General features: G+C 36.8%; 1 protein-coding gene across 14 annotated transcripts in view; it reads left to right on the top strand.

Annotated features, from left to right (window-relative positions):
* LOC145959628 (uncharacterized) overlaps nt 1-27,588 on the top strand; it is a 133,789-nt gene that overhangs the window by 101,411 nt on the left and 4,790 nt on the right. For 10 of the 14 annotated variants that reach the window (XR_014435109.1, XM_083078658.1, XM_083078646.1 and 7 more), the window contains 14 exons: nt 9,840-10,116; nt 11,214-11,371; nt 14,338-14,465; nt 20,380-20,583; nt 21,389-21,481; nt 21,902-22,144; nt 23,561-23,641; nt 24,038-24,187; nt 24,748-24,768; nt 24,921-25,200; nt 25,720-26,103; nt 26,593-26,754; nt 26,833-27,023; nt 27,219-27,452. Coding sequence is in view for 13 of the 14 variants with exons in the window: in XM_083078658.1 (XP_082934784.1) it covers nt 9,840-10,116; nt 11,214-11,371; nt 14,338-14,465; nt 20,380-20,583; nt 21,389-21,481; nt 21,902-22,144; nt 23,561-23,641; nt 24,038-24,187; nt 24,748-24,768; nt 24,921-25,200; nt 25,720-26,103; nt 26,593-26,754; nt 26,833-27,023; nt 27,219-27,452 (2,606 nt within the window). In the remaining variant the exon portion in view is untranslated. The remainder of the gene's footprint in view (nt 1-9,839; nt 10,117-11,213; nt 11,372-14,337; nt 14,466-20,379; nt 20,584-21,388; nt 21,482-21,901; nt 22,145-23,560; nt 23,642-24,037; nt 24,188-24,747; nt 24,769-24,920; nt 25,201-25,719; nt 26,104-26,592; nt 26,755-26,832; nt 27,024-27,218; nt 27,453-27,588) is intronic. The other 4 variants (XM_083078648.1, XM_083078653.1, XM_083078651.1 and 1 more) reach the window with 4 other exon arrangements.

Raw genomic sequence — 27,588 nt, 5'->3', positions numbered from 1 at the left:
TCAATATAAATAAATATTTGGCTTAACGATCCGCGCTATCTGCTTGTATCTAGGAACTTGACAGAATACTTTTCACGTCTGGGTGATTTCTGCCTATCTTTTCGCATATCTAAGTAATTTGGACACCTTTAGGTGAAGATCATTACTCCAACTGGAAATTTTTTCCATCTATTAAAATATTTGATTAAATCCTTCGCAAAGCTTGCAGCTTTATTTCATGTTTAAAATCATACATTTATTATAAATCAAGTTTTAATATTATTTTCTGTTTAAAGTGACATGCATTCTTTGTTAATTGATCCCATCTGACGACGAGAACGAAAGTAACGGTGGCTATTTTCGATCGATAAATACTTGATCGCAATCAACTTGATAATACATAATTAATTTTTAATAAAAACACTGAACTAGTATGATTAATTTTAGCAAATTATTTTTTCATATCATTTTTAAATCATTCTTAATTTAAGAACAAAAAAGATGCTACCATTGGATTATTTCGATGGGATTAAATTCGACAAAACTATATTTTCAATATTTTTCATTCCTCGAGTGTTAGCAGAGAGAGAGAGAGAGAAAGAGAAAGAAATAAATGTTTTGTCGATCGCTTCAGCAAATATTTCAACTTTATCCACTTTAAAGCAACATGGTATTTATCGCGTCCCGTTTCCAGTTTTTACCTTGGACGATTGTTGCCAACATCTGAAACATCTGAAAGAAGGTATGTCACTGATGAATAGGTGGCCACGCGACGGAATCTTTTTGCCGAGCATGTCAATTGGGCTGTGAACACGCGAACCATTAACGCGGTAGAATTTAAAGATCGATGCAGAACGTGCGATTTTTCTTCGTGTACCGTTATTTTAGTCACTCGCGTCCAATCCTTGCATCTCAAGATGTCGACAATTATCGCGGAAATTCGAAATATAAATCTGAAATTTTCTAATGTTTTCTATATAAGATGCAATTATATAAGAAGAATATCTTTAGCATCTATTTTTGTGGAGAGACTTGGAGATAAAAAACCGGTGACACAATTTTGCGGACGTGGGCGACAGGAAGACGTATTTGCACCTGACATCCTCTGATCGCGATGTCGGAGAGACCGGGAAATTGAGAATCGATAAGAAGTTCTCCGCAACATCGAAACACGAGGAAAAAGCCAACGGCCCAGTTTGTTGAATCACTCGTATTCGATTTCACGTTTATCGACGTAGTCCCTTTTTCCACGCGATCGTTAACTGGATCGCTAACGGATATATCGACGCGTTCATCGCTATGCTAAATTACATTTCCGCTTGGGCGGTTAACCTTCGCGTGGCAAAAATATCTCTTCGTGTCCTCGATAAGAGATGGAGATGATTGGTCTTGGAATTAGCGGACCGTAACACACCATTTATTCCACGTTTCTTGGCGATTATTATACCTTCCGCTTTAATAGTCACCGTGAAGAAAATGGCGATATTTAATTCCACCCCCCCGAGTTCTCTCATTGAAACTCGAGACCGCGCGCCGACGAGAAAAGGCTAAAACTGAACTTTATCGATCGACAGCCATGACGCGCGTTACCTTCCGGTCGTCCATCAGTTAACGACCTTTCGCGATCCGTTCATAAAATTGTAAAGGACGCCCTTAACTCGAAAATGCGTCGATCACTTGGGCGACAATTTTTGCGCTTTGAGTTTACGCTGTCGGCAAAAAGCGTCATTAGACAGCTCCCGACTGTATAATTCCAAGTCCCTTGTACTAGAATGCTTTCTTACGACAACTTCCTATCGCGATCTTAATTTCTATTCGCGTTAACTCGCAAACATTTTTGCGCAAACCAAAGAAAACTAATATCTATTGCAAAACTTATGGTAATGAGTTACAATGTTAATTTTGTACCATCCTCAATGGAATTTAGATAGAGATTTGATGCCAGTTTTCCGAAGGAATATCTTAAGAATGCTTTGTATGTACAATCCCAGCAAAAAGTAGCTGAAAATCAATATTGACGAATATATCCACTTTTGGTGTATTTTGAGTATGAGAAATTGCGTGGAATATTACAATTTGATCTTACCTACAGTGCATTTTTTAATATTTATTGCGTTTTTACTGAAATATTCCGAATTTTGTTAATCGAAATGATTAACTTTTGGCAAAGAATTTCGCCTTGTGTCAGATATATGGCTAATTTCATAGAATTATATTTAATATCTTTTTAACCAGTTAGTACTTGTATAATATTATTTGACCAAATATTTTCTCAGTATCTAAACTGCACTTTTGCAAATTTTAAACAAATTCTGAATATTATTTCCATGTGTTTTTGTCATTTGAATCGACGTGGTTATACGTTTCCCATAAGAACACATGTTAATTCGGTGCAAATTAAAATCCTTATAACTTGTGAACGCTTTAGTGAATCGATTTAAAAATTGTACTGAAGATTCTAAACATATGTAAGGACATTCTGTACAATTTTCATTAAATTCTCAATATTTTAGGTACAAAATAGGTACAAAACATCCTTAAATTGACATTTAATAACATCAACTTTCGTCTTTATTGGAGCGATATGGAGTCGGTGTTATCGACGATTGCGACAATCGTCCGCTGGTTCGACGAGTTCTTTTTAATTCAGAACACACGCGCTTTATTCCGCCATTACATCTCGTATTCATGTTCTCTATTGACGTACAAAAAAAGGTCGTCGTTCGCATTACATGCCCGTTAATAAAGTAAATTCTCAGTCAGCTCGCGTACACGTGCTTCGTTTAAAGTTCACGATGTATCTCGAACCTTGAGGTACTCGGTCGAAGAGACAAAGCGACGATACCGAGTCGTTTGACCTACTTGATCACTACAGATCCCGTTACTCGGCGTCGAGTCGACGCTCGTGCCTGTAGCCATAGTGTGGCCACTTGCTACCATAATCATAGTAAGCAAGATTGCGGCGGAGCTTGGAAAGACGAGGACGGCGAGTGGTTCCGACGCGGGAGATGAATCCGCACCGGGAATCACGTTGCGGCAAATCAAGTTTGCGATAGTTGCACTGTTCGGCAATGCGATTAATCCGCGAGTTTTACTAAATTGTTCCTCTGCAGACAAGATATTCATTTATTCTTATTGGCTTATTGGTATATCTTCCCTTCGTTAAGAGGTAAATGCGAGTCATTTCGCGCGACAAGTCATTATTGGTGAAATCATAATGGTTAATGTAAAATAAGTTGACAAAATCTCATTTGATTAAATGATATTGTGCAGTCAATATCCTGGGGATTGGAGAAACTAAGATAATGGTGAAAATTTCCTTTACTTTCAAATCATAAAATAATGTCTATCCCAGGTATGACAAGATGAAAATAAGCCTAGCCGTAATAAATAGAATGTGACGAACGCTACCAAAAGATACGATACTATTAACGATATTTTTCCTTGTGCAATTGTCAGTTTATTTCTAATGCAGTCTTCTTAAATTTAATTAAAATCGAATCCGAGTAAATAAGTATATTATTGCGTCGCAAATTTTTTACAACGAAACTCAATGTTTCTTTTCATTTCAGTTGTCGCTACTTTTTTTCACGGCAGTGCTCTAACGGAGACGTATGACGGTACGATTCTATTTTATATATGTTGCGGCGAGGATATCGCGCGGGATGCGGATAAAGTGCCGCGAGGAAACAAGCGCGCGCTCGAGAAATTCCACGGGGGTGTGAAATATTTATTACACCCGGGCACACACTAGATTGTCGTTTCTTCGTCCTTCTTTTTCCATTCTGTCGTAATAACGGCGGGAAAACGAGAGGAGGACGGCCGCGCGCGCGAAGGTAACGGTCCAGTCGGGTACGTCGGGGAAGAAAAAAAAATCAACACCCTTGTCCGACCGTAACAGCAACAGGTCGAGGACGATACAAATGACCGTTGGAGTGCATTCCCGCCGTCGCCACGATCTATTTCTGTTTGCTTATCCAGCATCCTTCCAGATACGCGCACGCTCGCTTACCTTCACCGTCGAGCGATCCAGCGTGATAAGAGAGTCGAACGGTAGACAATCTTGTCAGGCTTGCTTCACGCAAAGCCAGCTTTCAAGTTTTCTTCATCTATATAGTTCTTCATATATATAGTTTGGAACAGGATTTTTTCTCTATTTTTCAACTTACGTGTCGTACAATTCAGGAAATATGTCTGAAATATTAAAATACAGAAATGCACATGCATAAATATAAAGATATACGTACATAGATAAATAGCAATCTCGAATTCTGTCGCGAATTATAGATTACCTAGAGTAAGCTTAAATATAAAAAAGTTGAAAATTATTCCAGGAGAAATATTCAAGTATAATTCGCAAAGCGAATTTATAATTTATTAAATAATCGATAAATTTAAATTAGCTAATTGGATTAATTGCCGAGATATATCTGATATTCAGATTAACGAAATTGCTGATAAATATGCCATTTAGAAATAAAAGCCAAACATGGCTTATCTAAACAAATCTATAAATTTAATTACAAATCAAACTGTCATCCACTCGTCATGTTTTTTCACCAATTATTACAAGGTTTCGCGAATTTCATTAACCGCTGTCGAATGAAGGAATCACCCTTTTCCCATAATTCCCCCGAGCGATTCAAAGCCAGACTCGATCCGGGAAGACGATATCCGCGCCCTTCCGGACCCGTTCATCGTCGCTTCGCCGACCCTTTGACGCCTCTTTCGACGTCGCGACGCCAGCCATTAAATCCCCATAGAAAGCCCCCCAGTCCCCGTTCTTCCCCTTGTCGCCTTTTGGGATATTCGGGGTGAACAACCTCTGCTTTAATCCCCGTGCATTTCGCACAGCCGGAGATTCCATGGAACGCCCTTATTATCCCGCTTTTCCCTTTCTATCGCGGGAAAGCGCAATTTCGTAGCTTAAACCCCCTTTCAATTCGAAACGCTTCGCGAAATCGTCTCGTCTCATATCTATGATTCATGTAATTTGTAGTAATTTATAATATTATAATAAAGATGAAAAGAGACGAGAGATTCGTCGCAGATTCGAAGCGTACCTGAAAATTCGCGGACACCCCGTATGCGTGCGAATAACGGCTCTCGTTTGCTTGCGCACCTTGATCTCTTCTGCGCTCGATGCCAAGTGGCACACCTATATTTACGTGCAAAACGCGAGAGATGAAATCGTTGCCTTGAATTCTTTTGATTCCGATTCTTTTTCAAAACTGTGAATAATTTGCGGTGAAATTTTGCGCTAAATTCGATAATTGTAATTCATATAAATTCCATCTGATTTAATTAAATCACACGAAATTTGCACAATTTTCTCATATTGCAAATTTATAATATCGCGAAACTCGAGGTCCTTTCTTCTAAAACAGTGAAATTAGGCGATTCAATCCGTTATACTGTCTAATGTTTCCCGTGCAACTTTTGCAATGGCTCAACCGACATACATTAAGTTTTATCGCGTTGTTCGCTATTTTCTATAGATTTAATTACGTTCGCGAGAAATGTGAAATGTTTGGTACAAGTATTATCAATAATCGATTGCACAAATATCTATTATAAATTATTTCTCTCTTCTCTTGTTTCGGATTATCTATATATTTTCGATGTCGCGCACATTGTTGAATATTCCGAATGGCTACAACTCTCATCGCACGGGAATAGTTCGAAATGTATTATAATTTAGTTTGAATGTAATTTTCAAATATAATTTAATTTTAGGTCAAAACTTTCGCAATTATATTATAAAATATAAAATAAAAAGAGAAAAACGCTGGTATTATATTTAAAAAAAGAACTAGAGGGCGAAATCTTTCCAAAAGGAGACATTCTAAATATAAAATTTTTTATCGAATTTGCGCCAATAGAATAATCGCATTAGCAATATTTTACTGTTAAAATTTCCAAATAAAAATTGCAGTCGTTTTGATCGTCGATTCTAATTGGAAAAAATTTTTGAATTTGAACTTTGAAATAAATTGAAAGAAATTGATTGGCTTCAAATAGTTGGAAATATTACCTATATATTCGAGAAATATGTTATAAATATGTCAGAGAAATATATATAATAAAATTATTTTTATCATATTTATTCGTGTGTGTAAATAAGATAACGAAGATAAATTTGAAAAAAAGAAGAATTGGTTAAAATCAATTTACATTGCAACATCCTTTGACGGATGCGCAAGACTCATTGCAATCGCTGACGATGGCAATCGATCGACCATCCGCATTCCGATCGCGAAAGCCGAGAAACTGGAAACACGATTGCGCAAGGAAAACAAGGAAGAAGTCGAATCTTGATCGAATCGTGCGACATATGTCGCGACTTGGTTATCGATACGTATCTCGCAAAGTCAACCTGTTCGCGTGCACGAATCTGCGACGATGAATTCGCGCAAATCACTGGCATCCCGGATACGTCGTCACGCATTCCGCCGATCTCCGCAGTCACATACCTATCCGATTGTCCATGGTCATTCAGTATAATACAATATTACCCAGAGAGCGTCCTCGCGAGTTCGAGTTTCACGGACTGAATTGAAAAGTTTACGAAGAAACTTGGCGCGTCTGATAAAAAAGAAAAATGTATGTACATAGATGTTGCTGAAGGAATACCTAGATGTAAGAATACACACGATGCAAAATTTGAAATATATTGTTCGTCTACAATTCATATGTAAAAAATACGGAAATTAATTGTTGCTACAAGATAGCTCCATCAAAGTGTGTTAAAATAGAATTGCGATAAAAATAATTTTAAAGAGAAACTAATTCGCGGAGTATCATGGAACAAAATTACAAGAGAACAATCAGTTATAATTTCTCCAAAGTCCACGGATTTTCTCGTTTACTCGTTGATTATTTTCACAGACACTCTCTTCTGAAATCCTTTATCGTTCTGACGCTCTTCTCTTTAATAAAGTTATTACATTACGTAATATTTGATGCATAAGAAGAGCCTCATTTCAACTTTATTGCTCATGAATTTCTCAATTGCATAGCCGAGATCGTGACAGGTAAGATGGCAAACTCTATAAATATCGTACCAAGATTTATTTTCGAGAACTCATAAATGAAGGAAATCATCTTGATTTAACGCAAGAGCTATATATGTAACAGGATGCATCATACAATATATTTAAAAACTTTTACATATTTCTGCTTCTGCGTAAACTAGATTAAAAGTTTGCGCTTCGACAAATATAAAAAGACTGTATATTAATTAAAACATGATTCAATCGGGAGAATGAAATTTCAACGAACGCGATGTCTTTATCACGTACACGTACACGGATGGGAAGGGGAGAGAGAGAGGGTGAGAGGCTGCGCGCTATCGCGGTCCATACATTTTGCAGATTGAATACCGCCTATTATGCGTAAAGTACGAGAGAGGAGTTCCCTGCTGCGCCCATATGGCATCGCGCCGAGTCGTTTGCATTCCCAATGTCAGTTTGAGCGTGAATGCCAGTTTAAGCGTGAACAATCGCGAAGCCGCACGACAGATATTACGATTCCGATCGACGGAAAACGCGGTAAACGCGGATGTAGCGCGTCGCGAATCTCTTCGCGGGATGATTCCCGATCCGCATTCCGCATCGATTCAATTCCGGGCGATTGCCGCCGATTTCCATCCACGATCGACGATCGACTTGCCACCGTTTGATTTCCATCTATTCCGGAAAACCTGTTCGCGCAAACATCTCGTTAGACACCTGCCCGTTACGAGGCGACGCGAGAAAAAAAAGGGAATCGCAACCGGCTCGATGCGTAACGTTGAGCCCGTCTCTAGCGTAAACGCAATCCGGAGCTTTGCGTAACCGCGCTGGCCTGCTTTCGAACGTTGACTTAATTGCGCCCGATAAATTGTCCTTTCCTTCTCTCCCCCTCGCTCCGTCTCGTCGGTCTGTTTTCAAACGCGATGGTTCACCATCGCTCCCAAGCATTGTGCGCTTCCGTTCTATCTCCCGTTCTGTCTATTCTGCTCCCCATATACTATTCCCATAACGCATCCGGCAATTGATCCGGAGGAATCTGCTAGCGTGAGACTCGATTGAATTTGGACCTAGAATGAAGATTATTTCATACACTTACATTTATTTTGTTTCGGATTAAAAAATGAAAAATATAAAATTTACGGAGTAATATTGCAAAGAAGCAAATATCGAAATTAAATATTTTTTATTAAATTATTTTTATAGATATTGACAAGTTTTAAAATTTTTCTATCGCGATGCAAAGAGTCATTATTTTAGAAATAGTCCATGTGAATTCATGGAATCAATTTGATACTAACTGTACTCTACTGTGCGAATCTCTCAGTGCATTTGGTTCGACTCGAGCTTAAATAATCCGTCGTAAAATCTTAACGAAGCGTACATATCGTTAACTCGTAACGGCTGATTCGCCAAGAGCGAATCACGATCTACTCTTATTCGATCCAATATCCATTCTGATCTCTCATATATTTTTCCAATTCTTTCCGTTCAAGCGAGACAAACAGAATTTCCTGAACAGACTCGATTACCGATTCGTCGCGATCTAGAAAACGCTTATGCTCTCCGCATACGTAAAGTTCAATTATTATAAGTATATTTCATATAAAAATTTGCATTTTTTAAGAATTAAGAAGACTTGGAGAAATTGCATTAAATATACAGGATGTTCCTAAATTCGCAATAAATATTTTAATGAGATTCTTTGTAACATTTAAAGACGAAAATTCTAATACGAAAATGTCGAGGCTTTTAATAGTTTTCAAATGGGAAAAGTTTAAAGATCACGATTTTTATTGAAATTTTTGAATATTTTCACAATAATTTCACCAGTATCAAAAGCATTCGATTCATGGAAGCATCTTTACTATTAGCCATTTTGCCACCCCTGAGCGAAACTAGCCCTGTCATTCGTGATCTTTAAACTTTTCCCATTTGAAAACTATTACAGCTTCGACATTTTCGTATTAGAATTTTTATCTTAAAATGTTACAAAGAATTTGTCATTAAAATATTTATCGCGAATTTAGGAACACCTTATATATATAAGCAGAGTTGGGAACGTTACTTCAAAAAAGTAACGCGTTATCGTTACCGTTACTTTTCGTGAAAAGTAACTCGTTACCGTTACCGTTACTAAGAAAGTAACGATTCGTTACTTTTTCGTTACTTTTTATAATACAAAAATTAAATTAATTTATTTTAAAATATAATTATTATTTTATAGTATTTATTATAGTTGATTTTAAAATATAATTATTACTTTTATATATTCGATAATTATAAATTATTCCATCATTGATGTTCTTCATATTCAATTTTTCATTTATTGTAATTTAGAAATTTTAGATTTATGAATACACAGAAAAACATCATGCATGTATATAATTTTCCAAAATATTTGCAAACTGTTTTGTAATAAGAATAGATTTTTCAATTACTAAGGGGATACTATCAGGATTACAAAATTAAAGTAACGATAAAAGTAACGGTTAAATTCGTTACCGTTACTGTAAAAATGTAACGACGTTACCGTTACCGTTGCAGACAGAAAAAAGTAACGATCGTTACCGAAAAAAAGTAACGGTAACGATAACGACGTTACAAGTAACGCGTTACTTCCCAACTCTGTATATAAGGATAGTCAACAAATATAAAATTTTATATTAATCCATGACTTTTTTAACACGAGAAATCGCAGATAAAAATACATACATGAATAATCGAATCGCCACATGTCTTAATATTACCTCACGATTATAAATTTAGACACCTCCACGTGTCTTCGAAGAGAAGATGCACAGAATTGAAGACGCGATTTTCGCAAGCGTGAATATTTTTTTCTCACAGCGTCCGGCTCGGGGTCCGTGATAGGAAGAGATCCGCTTCCGCCTAGGGCCGTCAGCACGTCTCATCTGCCTCAAAGAACGCTGACTCAACCACCGACGGCGGTGTCCACTCTTCCGTTACCGAGAAGCAATGCCAGTAGTGGACATCGGCAGCCGCCGCTTCCGCTCCATCGCTCGACTCCACAGCAGCAACCATCTATGAGGCAGCTGGATAGCGAGACCTCCGCCCAGATGCTGAGGGCCGTCAGCAACGGCGACATCGTCAAGGGTCCCGGCATGTAAGTAGACACAACCTTCCCTCTTCATCGGTATTTGTACAGCAAAGTTCGGGACGCGCCATAATTAAACCGCTACTCCTGTCAAGCTCCGTAATAAGGAAACTTATTAGCGAACGCGGAGACCAGTCTGTCTGGTTATGTTTCGCGAGTCGCTCGGTTTAGCTACTTTGAGAGATGGTGACTAGATAGGAATATTACGGGACAAGCAATTAAATGTCGATACTTTGTAGGTGTTGGATTTGAAAAAATTTGGCTAAAAATGATTCTAGTATCGCGTAATCACACGTTGAAGATATTTCAGCCTCTCACATTTATCCTTTTTTTTTATGGCACAAACTGTGATAAAATCGCTTGACTAGTACGTCGAAATGTGGAAATGAGTTAATCGCCGTAAAAGTCCATAGTGCATGCTTTCATCTAAATGATTAGCTCTCTTTCTCTATCTACCTTATTTAGCTACAACTCATTATCTTACGTTTATGTAGTCGTTGGTTAATTACTCGCTCTTGTTTGCACAAATAACAATGCGTCGTAATTTTAGTATGAAATGCACAATCTATTAAATTTCCGGTATGTTCTTGACAACTGATGGAGCCAAATAGCCGAGCTTATGTAATATGCAATTGTACCAATTAAAGCAAACTCGCGCGAAGGACAGTGTGATCTCGTAATCGAAACTATTCTCAAGGTTGCTCTATTATTAAGTTTGTCAACTAACTAAACCATATTATCTTAATTTTATTTTCATTCATAATTTTTCCACAATTAGCGCTTGTCAAGTTTTTAAAATATTATAACGACGTATGCGTTAAGAAATAATGCTCTTGTGAGATGAGAATCGCGAAATATGAATTCGGAAATTTCCAATATCTATTTGACGTATTCGATAACTCTGAATTAGCAACGGTTCGCAGAAAAAGTTTAAGCTTCCCAGGACATGATTTGGGAGCCACTATCTCACAAAGCGCCCTTTCTCAATTTTAAGAACTTAATCCTCTTTCTCTTAATCCTTATATTTTTTTCTAGAACGTTTTCTGGCGTCATTTCGAGCGGTCTTCCACGAATCGATTCACATTGACCTGCTCGTCAAATTTCAGGGTTACCGGGAACGAGATGAGAGACCTGAGGTTAGCGTCACCGAGCGGTCATTCCACTCAACGATTGATCAGTCCGGTCGGACACTTGCGGGTTGCTTCGTTAAACGATCATCGTGTCTCCAGTCCCAGCGATAGCGAAATACACGTGCACAGCTCAAGTAAGTTCTCCTCTCTGCTTTTGTGACAGAGAATCTGTAATTTATCTGTACTGTCCTCCAATACTTTCCCGATTTTCATAGAGAATCCCTCTCCCTATGGACCAGCGAAGCTATTAATCGCCCGTGGCAACTTTGTCGATCTGGGAAATCCGGCTTTATGAAAGAGAAACTTTAGCTTTTCTCGCGGACTCGAAGATAGTTAAGGCACAATTAATATATTGTTGGTAATACGAGTTAGAATAACTTTCGCGATGGCAAATTTATCGGAAAATAATTGGAATATTGTCTGCAAGTGAATTGTCTTTCCGTATAAAGTACGTAAAAATGTATCCTCTCTAAAAGTGAATCAGTGAAAATATCACTAATTTAAACAGTAAAATAAGATTTCACTGAGAATCAGTGAGTATTTTACTGATCTTCAGTGGAAACGCTTACTTTTTTGTTATTTTATTTTATATCTCACTGATTATGGTCAGTTAAAATAAAATTCACTGTAAACCCAGTAAATTTTACTGTAAAACCAGTAATCGCTAGTTCGTTCGTTTACCGCTACGATCGTTATCTCTCTCGTATTTAATTTTAGTCATAAGAATTATATAAAGTTTGCAAAGAGCGACATTTAAAATTAGAAGTATTACTTCGATTTAATTTTTGATACAATCTCAATAGAGAGGCTTCAGATATTAAATCGATCTTTATAAGTCGGACAAATAAATGTCTGGCGACTTAATGAAAATTATTCGTTCGTTATCTATTTAAAATAACAAGTTCAATATGCATGTAATATAAATAAAATAAAATTTTTTAATATAATAAATATTTAGTAAATATAAATAAAATTTTTAAGTTTATATGAAACAGATAGAGAGATGAATTGTAGTTTAATATTACTGACAATAACGAAAAAAATATTACTAATATTGAGAAATATTACTGATTGAAACAGTCAAAATTATTAACTGATTCTTTCAATAAAATATCACTGATTTACAGTGCTGTACTTATAACTGCTGTAATAAGTGACTATTTACTGTTTTTCAGTGATAATACACTGATTCACTTTTAGAGAGTATCGTTAATAAACATTAATTAATAATGTTGGTAGGAAACAATGCCGGAGCATACAATGCCTATATTGTGCACGAAATGATGATCAACGTACAAGATACTTTATGTTATGCGGAATTAATAGCTTTCTAAGCGCGCTAATTAATCAAAATTTTTCAAGGTATTCAAGTCTTTTTACAATTTTTCAAATAATAATTCTTTGTATTTTACAGTATAAATTTATGAAACGCATGTATCAGAAAAATGTTACAATGATCGTCAATGAGCTTTTTTTCGAAAGTAAACTTCTATTCAATAATACTCATAAATTAAATTTAAAAAAACAATATGAATAATCGATAAAACTAATTTTACTTTGCTACATCTTCTTAGTTACAATGGCAAATACTCATTTCTGAATATTCAAAGTTGAACTAATCCGATTTATCTGGAACATTCAGTTCAAGCAAACTTAAGAGTGATGAACAGAGCCTCGCTTTCAGATATGAACGATTAACACTCACGAGATTAAGCGGCGATTTAGCATCTGCTCTGAATCGCGAAATTGCCGAACTGTCTAAAAAGGATATAAATTTAGGTTGAGAATTTTAGCGAACGGTCGGGTTAATTATTCGAGGATTCCTTGTGCAGCATTGTTTCGGTAAAATGTATATATGTACCGTTCGCTGTCTAATGCATAACGCGAAATAATGGAAATCCCATGTACTTTCGATGCTCTATCCGACTATGCCAAGATAGGTATAATCGATATCAGCTTCGATAAAACATACAGACTGAGATTATGTAATATTACATGAATATCACGTAGCATTTGCCCAATAAAAGCAAAAATTATATTGTAATTCTCCCTGTAGCATCTCTGTTTCTAAAACGCGAGATGGATATTTTAAATAAATTTGACTCGTATAATTTTAATTAAATTTTTTTAATTTCTGGGAAAGCCAAATCCAAGCAATTGTAATATTTTGGCACTGATGGTACGATGTAATATTAAGAAAATTGTAAAAATAGCTTTATCGTGTGCGAGCACAGATGTGAAGGATAGCTCTTGGCAAATGCTATCCTCAAGAGGAAATGTCTCTTTCTTGCAACGTAAATGCCACGGTTCACCAAGAATTTTCTCGGTATGTCGTAGAATTCAATTGTACATGTACAATAGTTGTGCGCAATATTCTGCGTTAGACGAAAGTCTGTGCTTTTCCAGTTTACAATGTGCAATGACTGCAGTTGCGGAATATTTTTGCAGGCATACGATTTAGGACATTTCAGATCCATCGCCGTTTAATCTAGCCATGACTCGCGGACTTTCAGAACAAAAGTATATAATAATTGTTTCAAAACTCAATAATTCTTTGAAATAAAAAAATAACAAGTTAGCTTTAATGATTTTTTTTGTATACAATCTCTTGTTTTTCCGGTATAATTTTTAGCAAAAGTTAGTCTATAATCTTTATCTTTACAATCGCCAGAGTTAAAATGTTAATTTGAAAAGAAAATAAAGTTTCAGTTTTGAAACTTGTGGCTGAAAATGCTCTATAATGTCTGCGAAATCTCGAATATATAACGAATATAATGAGAGAGGAAATTGTTCCGACAGTTCTGACGCTTTGAAGCTCGAGTACAAACGACTATCATTGTGATTAAGGAGAAAGTCAATTTGCTCGTTCGTTATTACAATTTTTTCGCTCGAGTCCAAGCCCGCGAGCAGAGAGAAAGAAATCCTTAGGAATATCAACAATTCCTACAGTTCTGGCCTCGTATATCCTTTCGCTCGTTACGAAACTCTCAGAAATACGCGACTTCCTCTGAGCTTCGTTTCCTGCGAACGGCTTTCTCTGACGCAAGAAACGTCGTATCTCGAGGAGGATCGTAACTTTAATCTTTCTTTCTATTCGCAGGCGAGAGAAAAATGATGAGCTCGATCGGCAGGGAAGTCGATCGAGGAGGTACAACGACGGCGACGAGTCAGAGACAAAATCAGCAGCAACGGATGCGCGCGGATTGCAACGAACTGCTGCATAAAAGGGTGAGCGAACATGAGTTGTCTTTATTTATTAACGCCTTGGCGCGAGGCCCATTTGCGATTCGATTGGCATGGCAGAAAGCATGGATGGATGAAGAGAGGAGATTCGCGCATTTCACATTCGCGGCATCGATCGTGCAACCATCGCGCGCGAGAATTATGATCGGTCACCGCAGACTGCAAATTTATAACCGGAGAGAATGCGTTTCGTAATAAAAGTATCGTATGTGTTTAGCGATAGCGCATTCGCGATTTAATTTCACAAGAAAATCCACGACCTGCTTCTCGCAAGCAGATTTGCGCACTGACAAAAATTTGATTGCACCAACAAGACGTATCTGATAGAAGGCATTTTGGTTAAACCAAGAATTTCTAGTTATCATGATAAGACTCGATTTTTATAACTAGAGTGTTTAATAGATTTTACTCTAAGGATTTGGTTAATATTTTCTAATTGGATCTATAAAACTTTTTGTTATATTAAGTAAACATAGACACATTGATGCCATTTTTTTGTAAATTTGGTATTATTACCAGGAAAATTTAGTAAATTTAACAGGAAAAAATTAATTATACTCATCTGATAATTCCTAAAATTTTGATTCGTCCATTTTCCAAAAGACATATTGGCTGAATCTACCAGATTTCTAATTAATGTAACCAGATTTTTTTCTCAGTGTAGTTATCATAATAAGACTCGATTTTTATAACTAGAATGTTTAATAGATTTTACTCTAAGGATTTGATTAATATTTTCTAATTGGATCTATAAAACTTTTTGCTATATTAAGTAAACATAGACACAGTGATGCCATTTTTTTGTAAATTTGGTATTATTACCAGGAAAATTCAGTAAATTTAACAGGAAAAAATTAATCATACTCATCTGGTAATTCCTAAAATTCTGATTCGCCCATTTTCCAACAGACATATTGGTTGAATCTACCAGATTTCTAATTAATGTAACCAGATTTTTTTCTCGGTGCGAACCTATGGGGCTGACGTTCTCGTGATATCTCCCCTTCCAACTCTCGTCTCTCGAAAAATACATTATGTATACGTTATAATTAGTTTTCGCGAAAAATGTATCGTTTGCGCGATGCAAAAAACTCGCAAAAACTCGCAAAAACCTCCTGATTTGTACAATATAATGCCAGAGTACGCGTATCGTCGCGTTCCGAGGTCGAATTACTGGGATCGAATGGCGAATTCTCCCGCAGATTGTTGCACGATCGACCGTTTGTCGTTTTCCTGCTTTATCTATAATTGTCTCTTTTGTCCCTGTCACGCAAACATACACACATGTCTGTTTTATTGACGCGGCGTAGCCTGCATATTATCATCGCAGCATGTAAATTCCATTAGCTCAATTAATTAAAATGTTGCCGAGAAAGAGAGAGATAAAGAGAGAGAGAGAGAGAGATAGAATATAACACTTTCGCATATTATACACACGAGCCGTACATGCGTATTCGACGTCAATGTGATATCGATAACATCGGATCGCGTACAATAAATTTGCGAAACAAATTTCCATTCAAATGCTTTGACTCTTCAAAGCGGAAAACATTTCTGGCAAACTACGGCCGATGAGTATCTCATAATTTATGGATAAAATCGTTATTAAGTTGCGTAATATATATTCGAGCGTGAACGCATATGGTTCATGATTATCATTTCATTATTATGCGGAATAGATTACGATTGTGGGATAAATAAATACACAATTTGGAACCCAAGCGAAACTCTAACGAGGATTTCTTCATTTATTCTCGCGATCGCACCTAAAATAGCGATGAATGTAATGGAGCTATGCAATTAAAGCCCCACGCGCGTGGATCTTTGACTTCTCGCAATCGCTTCTTTAGTATGCAACAAGTATAACGTCGGACGATCGTAAAATTCTAAGCACGGCTCGAGGAGTTTGCGCTACAAACAATCCTGTTAGACAGCATTCTTCGGAGACGATTTCATCGCGAATACTCAACTGTGACCGCGATCAAGAGTCGGATTTTTCATTTCGCGGACGAAAATTTGGAGGAAAACTTGTTCGTTTTTTTAACACGAATTAAGAAGAATTTTTCTGAAACGCGCGGCATACGAGGAGGCAAGAAAGTAGCGATTCAAGTGTCGTCGTCCTGGCGCCATTACGTACAATGGACAGCGGTGAAGGGCGGCAAGAGGACCAGGACGAAGAGGGAGTGAACGAGAGAGAAAGAGAAAAAGGGAGAGAGAGAAGGAGCGAAAAGAGGAATGGAGAGACGATGGAGAAAAAGAGAAACACAGGGTCCAGGGTCGATCCTGCATACGGTCAGCACCGGTCAGCAAGGGCACCATGCCAAGAAACTGCAAATGGACCTTAAGCTTCATACACACTGGATCTCTCTATTTATGTTAGCCGGCATAGTCTTCATTCTCTTATATATTTATTGAACTTTTTATTTATTTCTTATTGCGCGCGTAAAAAAATAGCTTCGATATTACAATAAGATATTCGTGAAATGTAAATTACCATGTGCAAGATGAAAAATTTAATGTGAATCGAAACAAGCCGTTGTCTCGAACTGTTACATCTTAGCTCGATCTTCAGTTTTTAACAACAGCAGAAATAAATAGAACGAGCTGGAAGATTCAATTTATTCGCGTCTCGAGTTTCAAATCTTAATCTTTATCGACCAACCGCATTCTGGCGCTCGTATTACTCCTAAAAATACGACTTGTCTCTCGCAAAACGTTGTTTCTTCTCATCTACAATCCATCTTGGACCGCTGGTCGTCTTCGTAAACCGACACCCTGGCTCTCGCGAACGCGTAATATTCTCGCAGGACGTATGATATCCATTACCGCATGAATCTCCTGGACTCGTGGATCCGCGTCGTCGTCCTGGTGAAACGTAGAACGTCGATAGAGGAAAACATCCGTGAATAAAAGCGTCGCAGCGAGCTGGAAAGACGCAGGGAGAAGAAGAAGAGGCAGCAGCAGCAGCTCGGAACTTTTGTCGGCGAGCATACCGCGTGTGGTCGAGGGGCGGTCGGGGCCCTTCGGGGGGCAAAAGGTACAAAACATGAAGCATCGGACGAACCCGGCAAGGCGGCGATGCACACACTATGCAGCCGGCCGGTCGGCGAAGCCGATCGGACCCGGGCACGACGCCAGTCTGTCCGAGTCCTCCTCGCGCTCCTCCGCGACGCTCGACCCGCGCCATCCCGCTCGTCTCTTCGACGCGATACGCGAGCTTGTGGTGGAAATTTCTTCATTTTCTACGCAAACTGGAGCATCCCCTCCTCCGCATCCTCCTCTTCGCCCTCCAGGCTGTTCCGTGAGACAGACGCTGGGACTTCCACGGGTTCAGGTAAAACGTTAGGTGGAATGGAATGGAATGGAATGGAAGGCTTGAGACGCGACGGCCGCTTGCTTGCGTGGGTGAGATGCGATTGAGTAGCCGATCCATATATTTACTTGAAACTGAGGAATTTAGATTAAAAAGGATGAATATTTGCGCGGCTTCCGGAGACTTTACGCGTTTTTAATATAAATATCTAAAGACATAAAGTATCATATGAATTTTTTTTATTAATCTTGTAGATTAATAAAATATTTTTCAACTTGTATGAATACTTTCAAAGTGAAGCGAATTTTTCAACTTGTATGAATACTTTCGAGATGAAACAAATTTTTTCGCATCGACGTCATAAATGGAGAGATATCTGTTATTCACAAAGTTATATTTATATTTGATATATTTAATAATTCTTAATTAAAAGTGTAAAGAATAAAAATAAAAATCTATCGATATTAATACAAGATATGTATGTGTGATTCGAATGTATTAAAAATTTAAATTTTTATTTAAAAAATTTTTGTGAACAAAAGATTATTCTTCTAAGCAAGTGTGAGCGAGCCTTTTCTTCTTGATGCGATTGTCGTGCGGACATGTTGATGTATTTTAGTGCGAGGTGGAAACGGATTCCGGATCCGCTGAGCGATCGTTTTTCGCAAGGGAATGCTCCCGATCTCGCAGGAATCTTGCGAATACAGATCAAGATTGTACGACCTCGAAGATAGCGCAAAGATTGACGGAGATTCCGGCAGGAATGCGAGAAGCGGACGAGTTACTCTGTAGAATCTGTCCATTAAAATAAGGAAGGTATTTTCGTTTGTGCGAAGAAAAATATCGATCGGTTGCTTCGAATTTCATTCGTGCACCGTTCGCCGAATGAAATCTGCCATTTCCTTTGCCGCAATATTACGTGCATCGAGCCTTAGCGTGACCTGTATCTGTTCGCGTTTGTCTGTATTGGTAGGTCGGTGAGAATTTTTACGTCGTCTTCGGCTCGTCCTCTTAGTAAGAGAGTCTCGTATTAGAAAATTGGAAAGTAATAGAAAACTATGCGGCGTACACCTCGTTTTTTCCCGATTTTCTATGACTTTTAAAAATCGTTGCGACGCAAAAAAAGAATTGGCGCACGAGAAATATAATCAATTTGGTCAATTTGGCTCGAAGCTTTAAAATGGAATGTAAATATAGTCGTCGAAATCGTATTTTTGGAACATATTTTTGAACCGTCATTTTTTAACCAAATATTCAAAAATGTAAGGGAGGAAGAATTATAAAAATAGCTATCGTTTGATTTTGATTCTTATACAATATGACGATATCCATGGTGTAATTTTAAACTAAAAAAAAATACTTTTATATAAGAAATGTTATCTCGTGTAGTTTAAATTAAATTTTCGGATTTTATCAATAATTGGCGAAATAATGTCGTGGAATATAAATAACATTGTTTAACGCAGATGAATATTCGGCTGAATGAGCAGTTATTTGTAAATTGATATAGCGTGTATATTTATTATTATTATTATTCTTATTATTATTTACTCATTACTGTATCTCATATAATACTCGAATGATAAAAACTGCTTCAATTATTGTTTCGACAATGTTTATGTATAGCGTTCCATTTTACATCCCATCAAGGCTTTCAGCCGTATTATATGAGGTCGAGTATATTCTCTCGCTTCTCCTCTTAAACTACCTCAAATCCAACCGTAGGAGCAATTAAAATGTAGCGATTTTGGAATACGCGGAGTAATGAATACAAAATTCAGACAAATAGATCGATGAAATGGCAATCTTTATCCTGCGTTCTCAGCGAGCTATTCTTCGCAGTGAAAAATTATACAGAGACTCTCATAGACATAACTAAGATAAAACCGCCAGCAGAAATTTCAATATAGAGTATCTAATTCGGGCTCATCGCGGATTCACTATTTTCCGCATTTATGTGGAATTTGTTCCACGCATAAGCTAATTTCCATATTTTTATCAGTTTCGGTTCGCGAAACCGGATGGTCGAATATATGTGTATCTCGTGTAACGCTCGTAATTTTTAATTCCTCTCTGTACTCCATTCTCGGGCAATACAATTTAGTAGATATTGTATCATAAATTGTCATAATAACATTGATTTCCGGCAGGTATAAAATATATATCAATGATAAAATAGAGGATATATTGTGCATATTCTGAAAGATCTCATTGAATCGAATAATTTAGAATTTAGAACATTAGTTAGCCATATAACGTCTTATTGCTGTGAGTTTGTATTGATGCAGCTATTGTGGTGTTAATATATATTAATTTGCGCTGTTGATAATAACATTTTCTCCTCCACCATGCCAATCAAATCTGCATGTTCATATATTCCGCGAATAATAATCGCGATCAGAGTAATCTCCCAGTCGTTTCTCTTTGGAATTTTTTTTCTTTTTGTAATTAATTAACGCGTCGGGCGAAATTCCTCGAGAAATTCTCAGTCACGATATCAATGTAACGCAATTCCCTGTGTAACAGTTCGATTACCTGCGCGATTGTTTGCGCGTGTGGCTAACAGACAATTGCATGCCTCGACAGAGCAACGCCAACAGTTCCCTGAGAACGGACGTCGGCGGCAGGCAGGTGACACAGGGCGGTGCGTCCGGGTTGGTGCGCGTCTCCGCCGGTGAGCTTCTCGGCAGGACCCACGAGGAACTGGTGCTACTGCTGATCCAGTTGCGACGTCAGAACGCGACGGTCCTCAAGGCGATGGAGACGTGTCACATGGAGATCGAGGCGCAGGTCCGAAGAGAGAGCTTTATACGCGCAATCTCGCACGAAATTTTCACAGTAATTAGATGATCCATCCGGACGATGACGATGACAATGGTGAATCGTGGGGTCCGTTTAACCCGTCCGAGGACAGTGAGGATACGTCGGTTTCTCGAGCTCGAAAAACGCTGCTATTTAAATCACCACTTTAATATTAAAGAGAAAGCTGATGATTCGCTTTACGATGGACGACCGTGCAGTTTGACGAGATCTTTCAGGATGTGTTTGAATTAAATTGATACAAATTGCGAATTCACGTAACACAATGAGTGATCCCGTATAAACGATCGATGTTGTTTCTTTTATCGTCGACGTAATGCTCGCGCATGAATAACGAGGTTTAAACGAGGTTTACGTTTGAGAGATTATATTCAAAAGGGATTAAATTTGATTACATTTTACTTGTGATTATTGAATAAAAAAGTGCGATACATTTGTTTCTATATTTAAATTGAGAAATTGCAAGTTTTATTTTTACAACATAAAAAATACGATCGTTTGTAGTAGACGACTACACATTTAGTACGAGATGTGGAACGTAAATAAATACACGTTGTAATCCCGTAACGTGCGAGATTCGAGGAGAAAGTCGAGTCGAACTTGGGGTCGCCTTTCTACGCAACTATGTGTCCGTTGCATTATTATTTGGCTTGCAATGAATGTCACGGAGCGACTAGTCGCTTGGCAAAAACTTATGCGTTAATTAGCACGCGAGGAATGAAGAAGCTTTTAATGTAGTGTGATAAACGTTTCGTGTATTTTGTTTGCATCGCAGGCTAGACTGGCGGAACTCGACACACCAAGACGATTGGAGAATCTTCAAAAACTCGAGGAACTCAAGAGACACCTAATGGATCTCGAGAAGCAGGTGAGATATGTTTATCACGTGAAATATGTACTTTGTATTTCTGGAAACTATTCATGGAATTCTTCACGATATAGATACGGAATAAAAGGCTCGATAATTTAAAGAGAAGATGCCGATAATTCGTTTTTCGAAAATTTAAGAAAATTATGTTGAGTCAGATTTAAAAAAAATTTAATTATATATTTCTGCTGTCAAATCTAATCCTTCAGATTGAATTTTTTGTCAACTATTTATTACTTTATTTGTTAATTCGGTTTCATATTTGATTCATATTATTTGTCTATAATTATTAATGCATTAAATCGAATTCTTATATATGTATTAATTATTAATACATTGTATTTATTAATACATGTATAAGAATTCGATTAAAAAGATATAAAAGGAATACGTTAACTGTGTTTGATTTTTTTAAACTAGTACGAGAAGAGCAAGCCTCTCGTGAACCTCGTGGATAATATGGTGAAATTGGGTTCCCTATATAATCGTAACACTGCCAACGGGATTAGCAATGTTTCTGGTTCTCGTCATGATCTCATGCACGAAAATACGAGGGATCATCGCGACCGTCTGGAATTTAATCAGAGAGTGCAAGAGCAACGATTGTTGGCCGAGGAGCGCAGAGATTGGGACAGATTGAGTCCCGATCATGGACAGTTACAGGTGCGTGATTAGTTAACTTTAATTAAAACATGTTAGATGGATTTTTTATGTTGCCTTGTGAGTTTAATTTACTCGAATTTATGCTATTGGAAAAATGATTATTTATTTGGAGTTTAACAATTCTTACTTTTTGAATATTAAATATTTTCTTTAAAAGTGTCGCGAAAATATACAATTTTATAATGAAAGTGTAAAAAAATATTTTCGTAACCTCGATTAATATTCGTAACCTTTTAAACTTTACACATTAGTTATTATTTATGAAATATGTTTGACATTTAACATGTAGTCGTTTAATATTTCATGCGTTCCACTTTCTATTTTATATTTTCTGTTATATTCTTGTCGCAAAGTGTGCTAAAAACCGCACTTATTATTAGCGTAACACGCATCGCGTTAGACATCTTCTTGACCAAAAGACAATTCTTGATCTCTCACGTGCTATAAACTAACAATAAGTATATCCATAATGGACAGAAAAGCTGATTGGGAGAAAAGCATACGTGCAAAAATTAAGAACCGACTCTCGCAGACAGAATCTCGTGAGACACAGAACTCGGACGACACTTACGACTTCTCGTAAATTCTACGAAAAGCTCACTTTACCGCGGGATATATTCTCTAGGCGAATCTCGAGTCTCTACGGGCAATGTCCACTTATTGTTAGTATCTTTCCGTCTCGTTTCCTTCTATTACCGTTGAAACTCCCGAGAATTTTTGATATCTGCACGTGACTAAACTTGAAACGAATAATAAAAAAACGAATAATAAAAATAAATTTAATTAACATTTTTTTATATAATAAAAAAAAATTGCATATTTCTGTTGAATTTACTATTTAATTTTAATGTAATATAATTGCATATTTTCTTGCATTGTCTTTCTAGCAATTATTTTTTATATCTTTTCAAAGATAAATTAATTAAAGTTATAGATAAGTAAAAATTAAAGATTGTCAAAAAATATAAAATATTTGTAGATATATTTATTTAAGAAAACAATATCTAAAAACCTTTAAAAATTTTTTGGCAATCGTTAATATAAATAATTAGCTTTGAAGAGATATAAAATAAATTATAATAAAATCATTAAAAAATACAGGAAAATGTGTTATTTTAATAAATTAAAATTATGCTTTACTGATAAAGCTATTGCTGTCGAATATAAGATTAAAATATCAGGCTTAGTGAAAAGGCAGAAAATATATTCCACACACGAAAGAGCCTCATTCATAGGCAAAGATAGAGACAAATACCGAGAGAACAGAGGTACGCGTTGTTCTAGGACTAGCGATGGCGGATCTCTCTTTTTCCGAGATTCGTTCCGGTTGAAACGCTACACCTACGCCTACTTGTCCCTTGAACAACGAAACTTGAAGTCTTCGTTAGTTCATTTAGTACCCTTTCTATGTTGCAGGCCAAAGTGCAGCAGCTCTACAAACTCGATCGATTACTTCAAGAGGAATCTGGTACGCTGCACAGTCTCCAACAAGACAAGGTTGATATTAACATCTACATCACAATAATGACCGGGACTTTAAAACTGCTTGAAAAATTTCAAGAACACTGTAGAATAATACAATTGATAAAGATATTATGTCTAATTAATTGATAAAAGTTCTGAGCTTTATTCTCTTAAAAAAAATTTATTCTGCGGCATTCTTGAAGACAATTCTGTATCTCGAATACTTTAAATTCAAGAAAAATTCCAATTATATTATCGTTCATCTGAATTATTGCATCTATAATTTAGAAGAATCGATGTATCATTATTCGCCTGAAATTGAAACGAATCATATGTTTTAGACGTAATAATAAACTGAAAGATGACATGAATTGTCCTAATATCGAAATATAGAAATCATATTAGATGCATGACTGATTTAATACGCAGGAAATACTCGAGAAGGCTTTGGGCGGATTGCGGCACAAACTGCAAGGTAGCAGAAGCAATTTGGCCGAAGCCGAACGATACCGGAAGCAGCAACTTCTGTTGGAGCGCGAATTGAGCAGAGTGAGGGTGTTGCTAGCTCACAATTCGAAGGTAGACAATTTTAGAAACGTATTCGTTAACTATGCGTTTTTTTTCGTTCTCACATTCTGATCGAGCTACACGCGAATTCGTTATTAAAAAACGATACAAAATTGATTGGCGGAAAAACAAGCATAAATTATGCATCAATTCAAATTTTATAACGCGGTTAATCGCTGCTTTTCATTTTTTTTTATTTTTCTCGACATTATAAACGTAATTAAAAGCGCATATATAAAAGCCTGCTTTATTATTATTATTATTTTTGCTGATAACAATTTTTTTAAAAAAGAGAGAATTAATCTCGTTTTTTTATACAAATTTAATTATTAAAATAAATTAATTAATAAAATTTAATTAATAAAATAAATTATATTTATAATATATAAATCTCTTTCTCTTTCTTTTTCAAGCTTTTCGATGTATTTTTCAGTTTATCTTTCATTGCTTTTAACCGTTTACAATATAAATCTGCAGTATCGCGAAGATAATGCATAGTGATATATTTACATAAAGAGAATAGATTGCATAATTATGTTATTCCAATTAAATATTCGATTCATTGTTTCCAGGTAAAACCGATATTCTTCCAGGTAATTTGCATTATTTATAACACAATATTTATTTTCAGTTCCGCCGTTCGCTGTTTATTTACCATTCTCGTCATGCATTGCGATTGCCTATCGTTTATAATCACGCATTTTTATTTTGATAGCCTTGATAACGAATTTTACATGGTTTGCAGAAACTTGAGGAGACGGTAGCCGAAAATGCGAGATTGGAGCAAGATTTGGTAGTACTGAGGCAAAAAGTGCAAGCGTCCAGAAGATATGCCGGTAATATCGCGAGAGACACTTCGAGCACGACCGCACCGCTGGAAGCGGAATTACGACGAATGCAGCAACTTGTCGGCGATCTGCAGAGACAAAGAAAGGAATTGAGCATTCAAGTTCGCCAACTGACAGAGAAATCTCACAGTTTGGTACAGCAAATTCGCCCGCAGCCTCTACATGGTGAATTTAAATGTAAATTAATACGCGTTATCTTTAAAATTGTCAATACTTAAAAGCTATAAAATTTAATTATAATTAATCGTAAATTATCCTAATTAACAAATGTATATATAATATTTTTAAAAATGTATATATACAAGGTATCCGGTAATAATCACCCATTGTGCTGAGAGAGCGAGTTAAACCGAGTAAAAATAGTCTTTTGCGATTTTCACAATAATTAATTAGATATTCATTTAAAAGAATCAGCCACACAATTTGCGCGCTTTTACTCGCGCGGATTAAATTAATATATAATTAATTATTAACATTGAAAATCGCAAAATGGTGGAAAACTTTTTTTTACTCGATTTAACCCGCTCTATCTGCACACGATGGGTGAGGCGATTATCGCACATATATATTATCTTTAAATAAGAGAACATTTGGTATATTTTTCATTAACTTATTAAATTTTATTAGGATATGTATTTTCTCAAAAATGTTTTTGTTAATTTAATAATATGATTAAAAATGCATATTTTCTCTCAGCTTCTCAGATACATCATCCCAAGAAGCGTACGCAAAATTCTTGGCTAGAGACTGACTTAGATTCCGGAATAACCTTGGATCACGGTTTAGACTCGCCATCAAGCCCATCTTTATCCATCTCACCTCCGAATAAGCAAAACGATAATTCTCAGCGATACGGCTCTCCTACGCAATACAAGGATTTATCTCCTTTAAATCGCCCGCAAAATCAACAATCTTTTGCACAACCCTCCCAAAATCATATATCGGCGCTTTCTCCGCAATTGCGTGAGCAGATTCAACAACATCAATTGAAGCAACAATTATTAAAAGATCAAATGCAGGGCAAAGGTAGCGCGATTCAAGTGGCACCTTTGTACGTTAATACAGATTCTAGAATAACAGGTAATATTCGTTAAGCGATATATAAGTTTATGATATATTAATTAAGATAATATTGTTGCGTCCGCGGAACGATATTTATCGAACGCGCGCGACACAACCGATCGGCACACTCTAATTACACGGCACCCGCGCACTCGTAAATAATGATACGGTTTAAATGATTAAGAGAACTTTAATAACAGAACTCAGAGAACACACAATAACGATATTAATAAGCCGCGGATCGCGGAAACGCGTCCGTATAGCTCGACAGCTATTTTCCCGACTCAGCTTGACTCTCGTTGTTTATAAACAATTGACCACGGGATCCGGACAACGGCAGGGCCGCAACGACTCGGGCGCGCACGTAACAATATCTTAACTATATCAAATTTAAAATTATATGTTAAAATATATACATGTTTATAAATAATATTAAAAAAATGATTAGAATTACATAAGATAATTTTATTAAATATTTATTTATTAATTTATCGTTTTTAACACAAGGCGATTACGTTGCCGATACGAGTAAGCATAACGGAAATATATTGAATGGCACGTCAAATTCTGCCCCGGAATATATCCCGCCGCCGCCACCGCCGCCACCTTTGAGCGAAGAGACATTATTGAACGATAATTATAAACAAAATGAAGACAACAAATTCGCCGGTAAGTCGTCTGTTTCGTCGCAGAATCATCAAACTTGTCACGGATCGAAATTTCATTCCCTCTGTTTCACGTTGGCAGGATTAATTCACAATCGCGAGAAGCAAGAGATCAAAACGGTGCGTATAGTAAAACGTGAATCGGAAAGGCGTCAAAGGGATCGCGGCGATAGAACCGGCAATATTGGGATTCCTCTGACAAATGGCCTTCAAGCACCAGGCGGCGCAAAGAGATTGTGCGACGATGATTTGGGAGGCTCCCAAAAATTCGAAGTAAGTCATTAATATAAACGAAAATAATACATTTCATTTATATAACTTGTCTAAAATATATCTTACTTTATCTTTATTTATACAAATTTGCAAATTAGAGTAATTGGAGCAATTAAATCTAATAAAAATATAAAAGAAAAAGAAACAATTTTTTATTTGCCACGTGTATGCTAACGTAAGACTTTTAATATTTAGAAAGCTCAACTGGGCAAAGTAGTCGAAGAATCTCCATCGATTATTCACGCGCAAAGCACGGTTCAACTGTCTGAACTAGACGATGTTCAGTTCCAACGAAGCATGTCTTTGCCGCGCGGTTTCGGCGGACAAAAGCAGCACTCTGGGATACACTACGGGCCAGTGGTACCTCCACCACGCAGCGATAGCATGCACGCTCTCAAGAGTATGATGGCGCGACGACATAAAATTAGGGTAAGCTCCAAGCAGCAATTCAGATGCTTGAAAGATGACGCGATAGATGCAATTCCAGATCATCCTTTAGAGCTAAATTTTACTTCTCCACGCTTGATATTTGTTTTTTACGGATATGATTTTATTTCATCTCGCC

This window comes from Camponotus vicinus, unplaced genomic scaffold (assembly GCF_025532165.1).
Source record: "Camponotus vicinus isolate PSW18456_S1 unplaced genomic scaffold, iyCamVici1.0 SCAF_1, whole genome shotgun sequence".
In the NCBI taxonomy this organism is placed as follows: domain Eukaryota; kingdom Metazoa; phylum Arthropoda; class Insecta; order Hymenoptera; family Formicidae; genus Camponotus; species Camponotus vicinus.
Note: the sequence above shows the minus strand (reverse complement) of the source record. Positions and strands in the feature narration are given on the sequence as shown.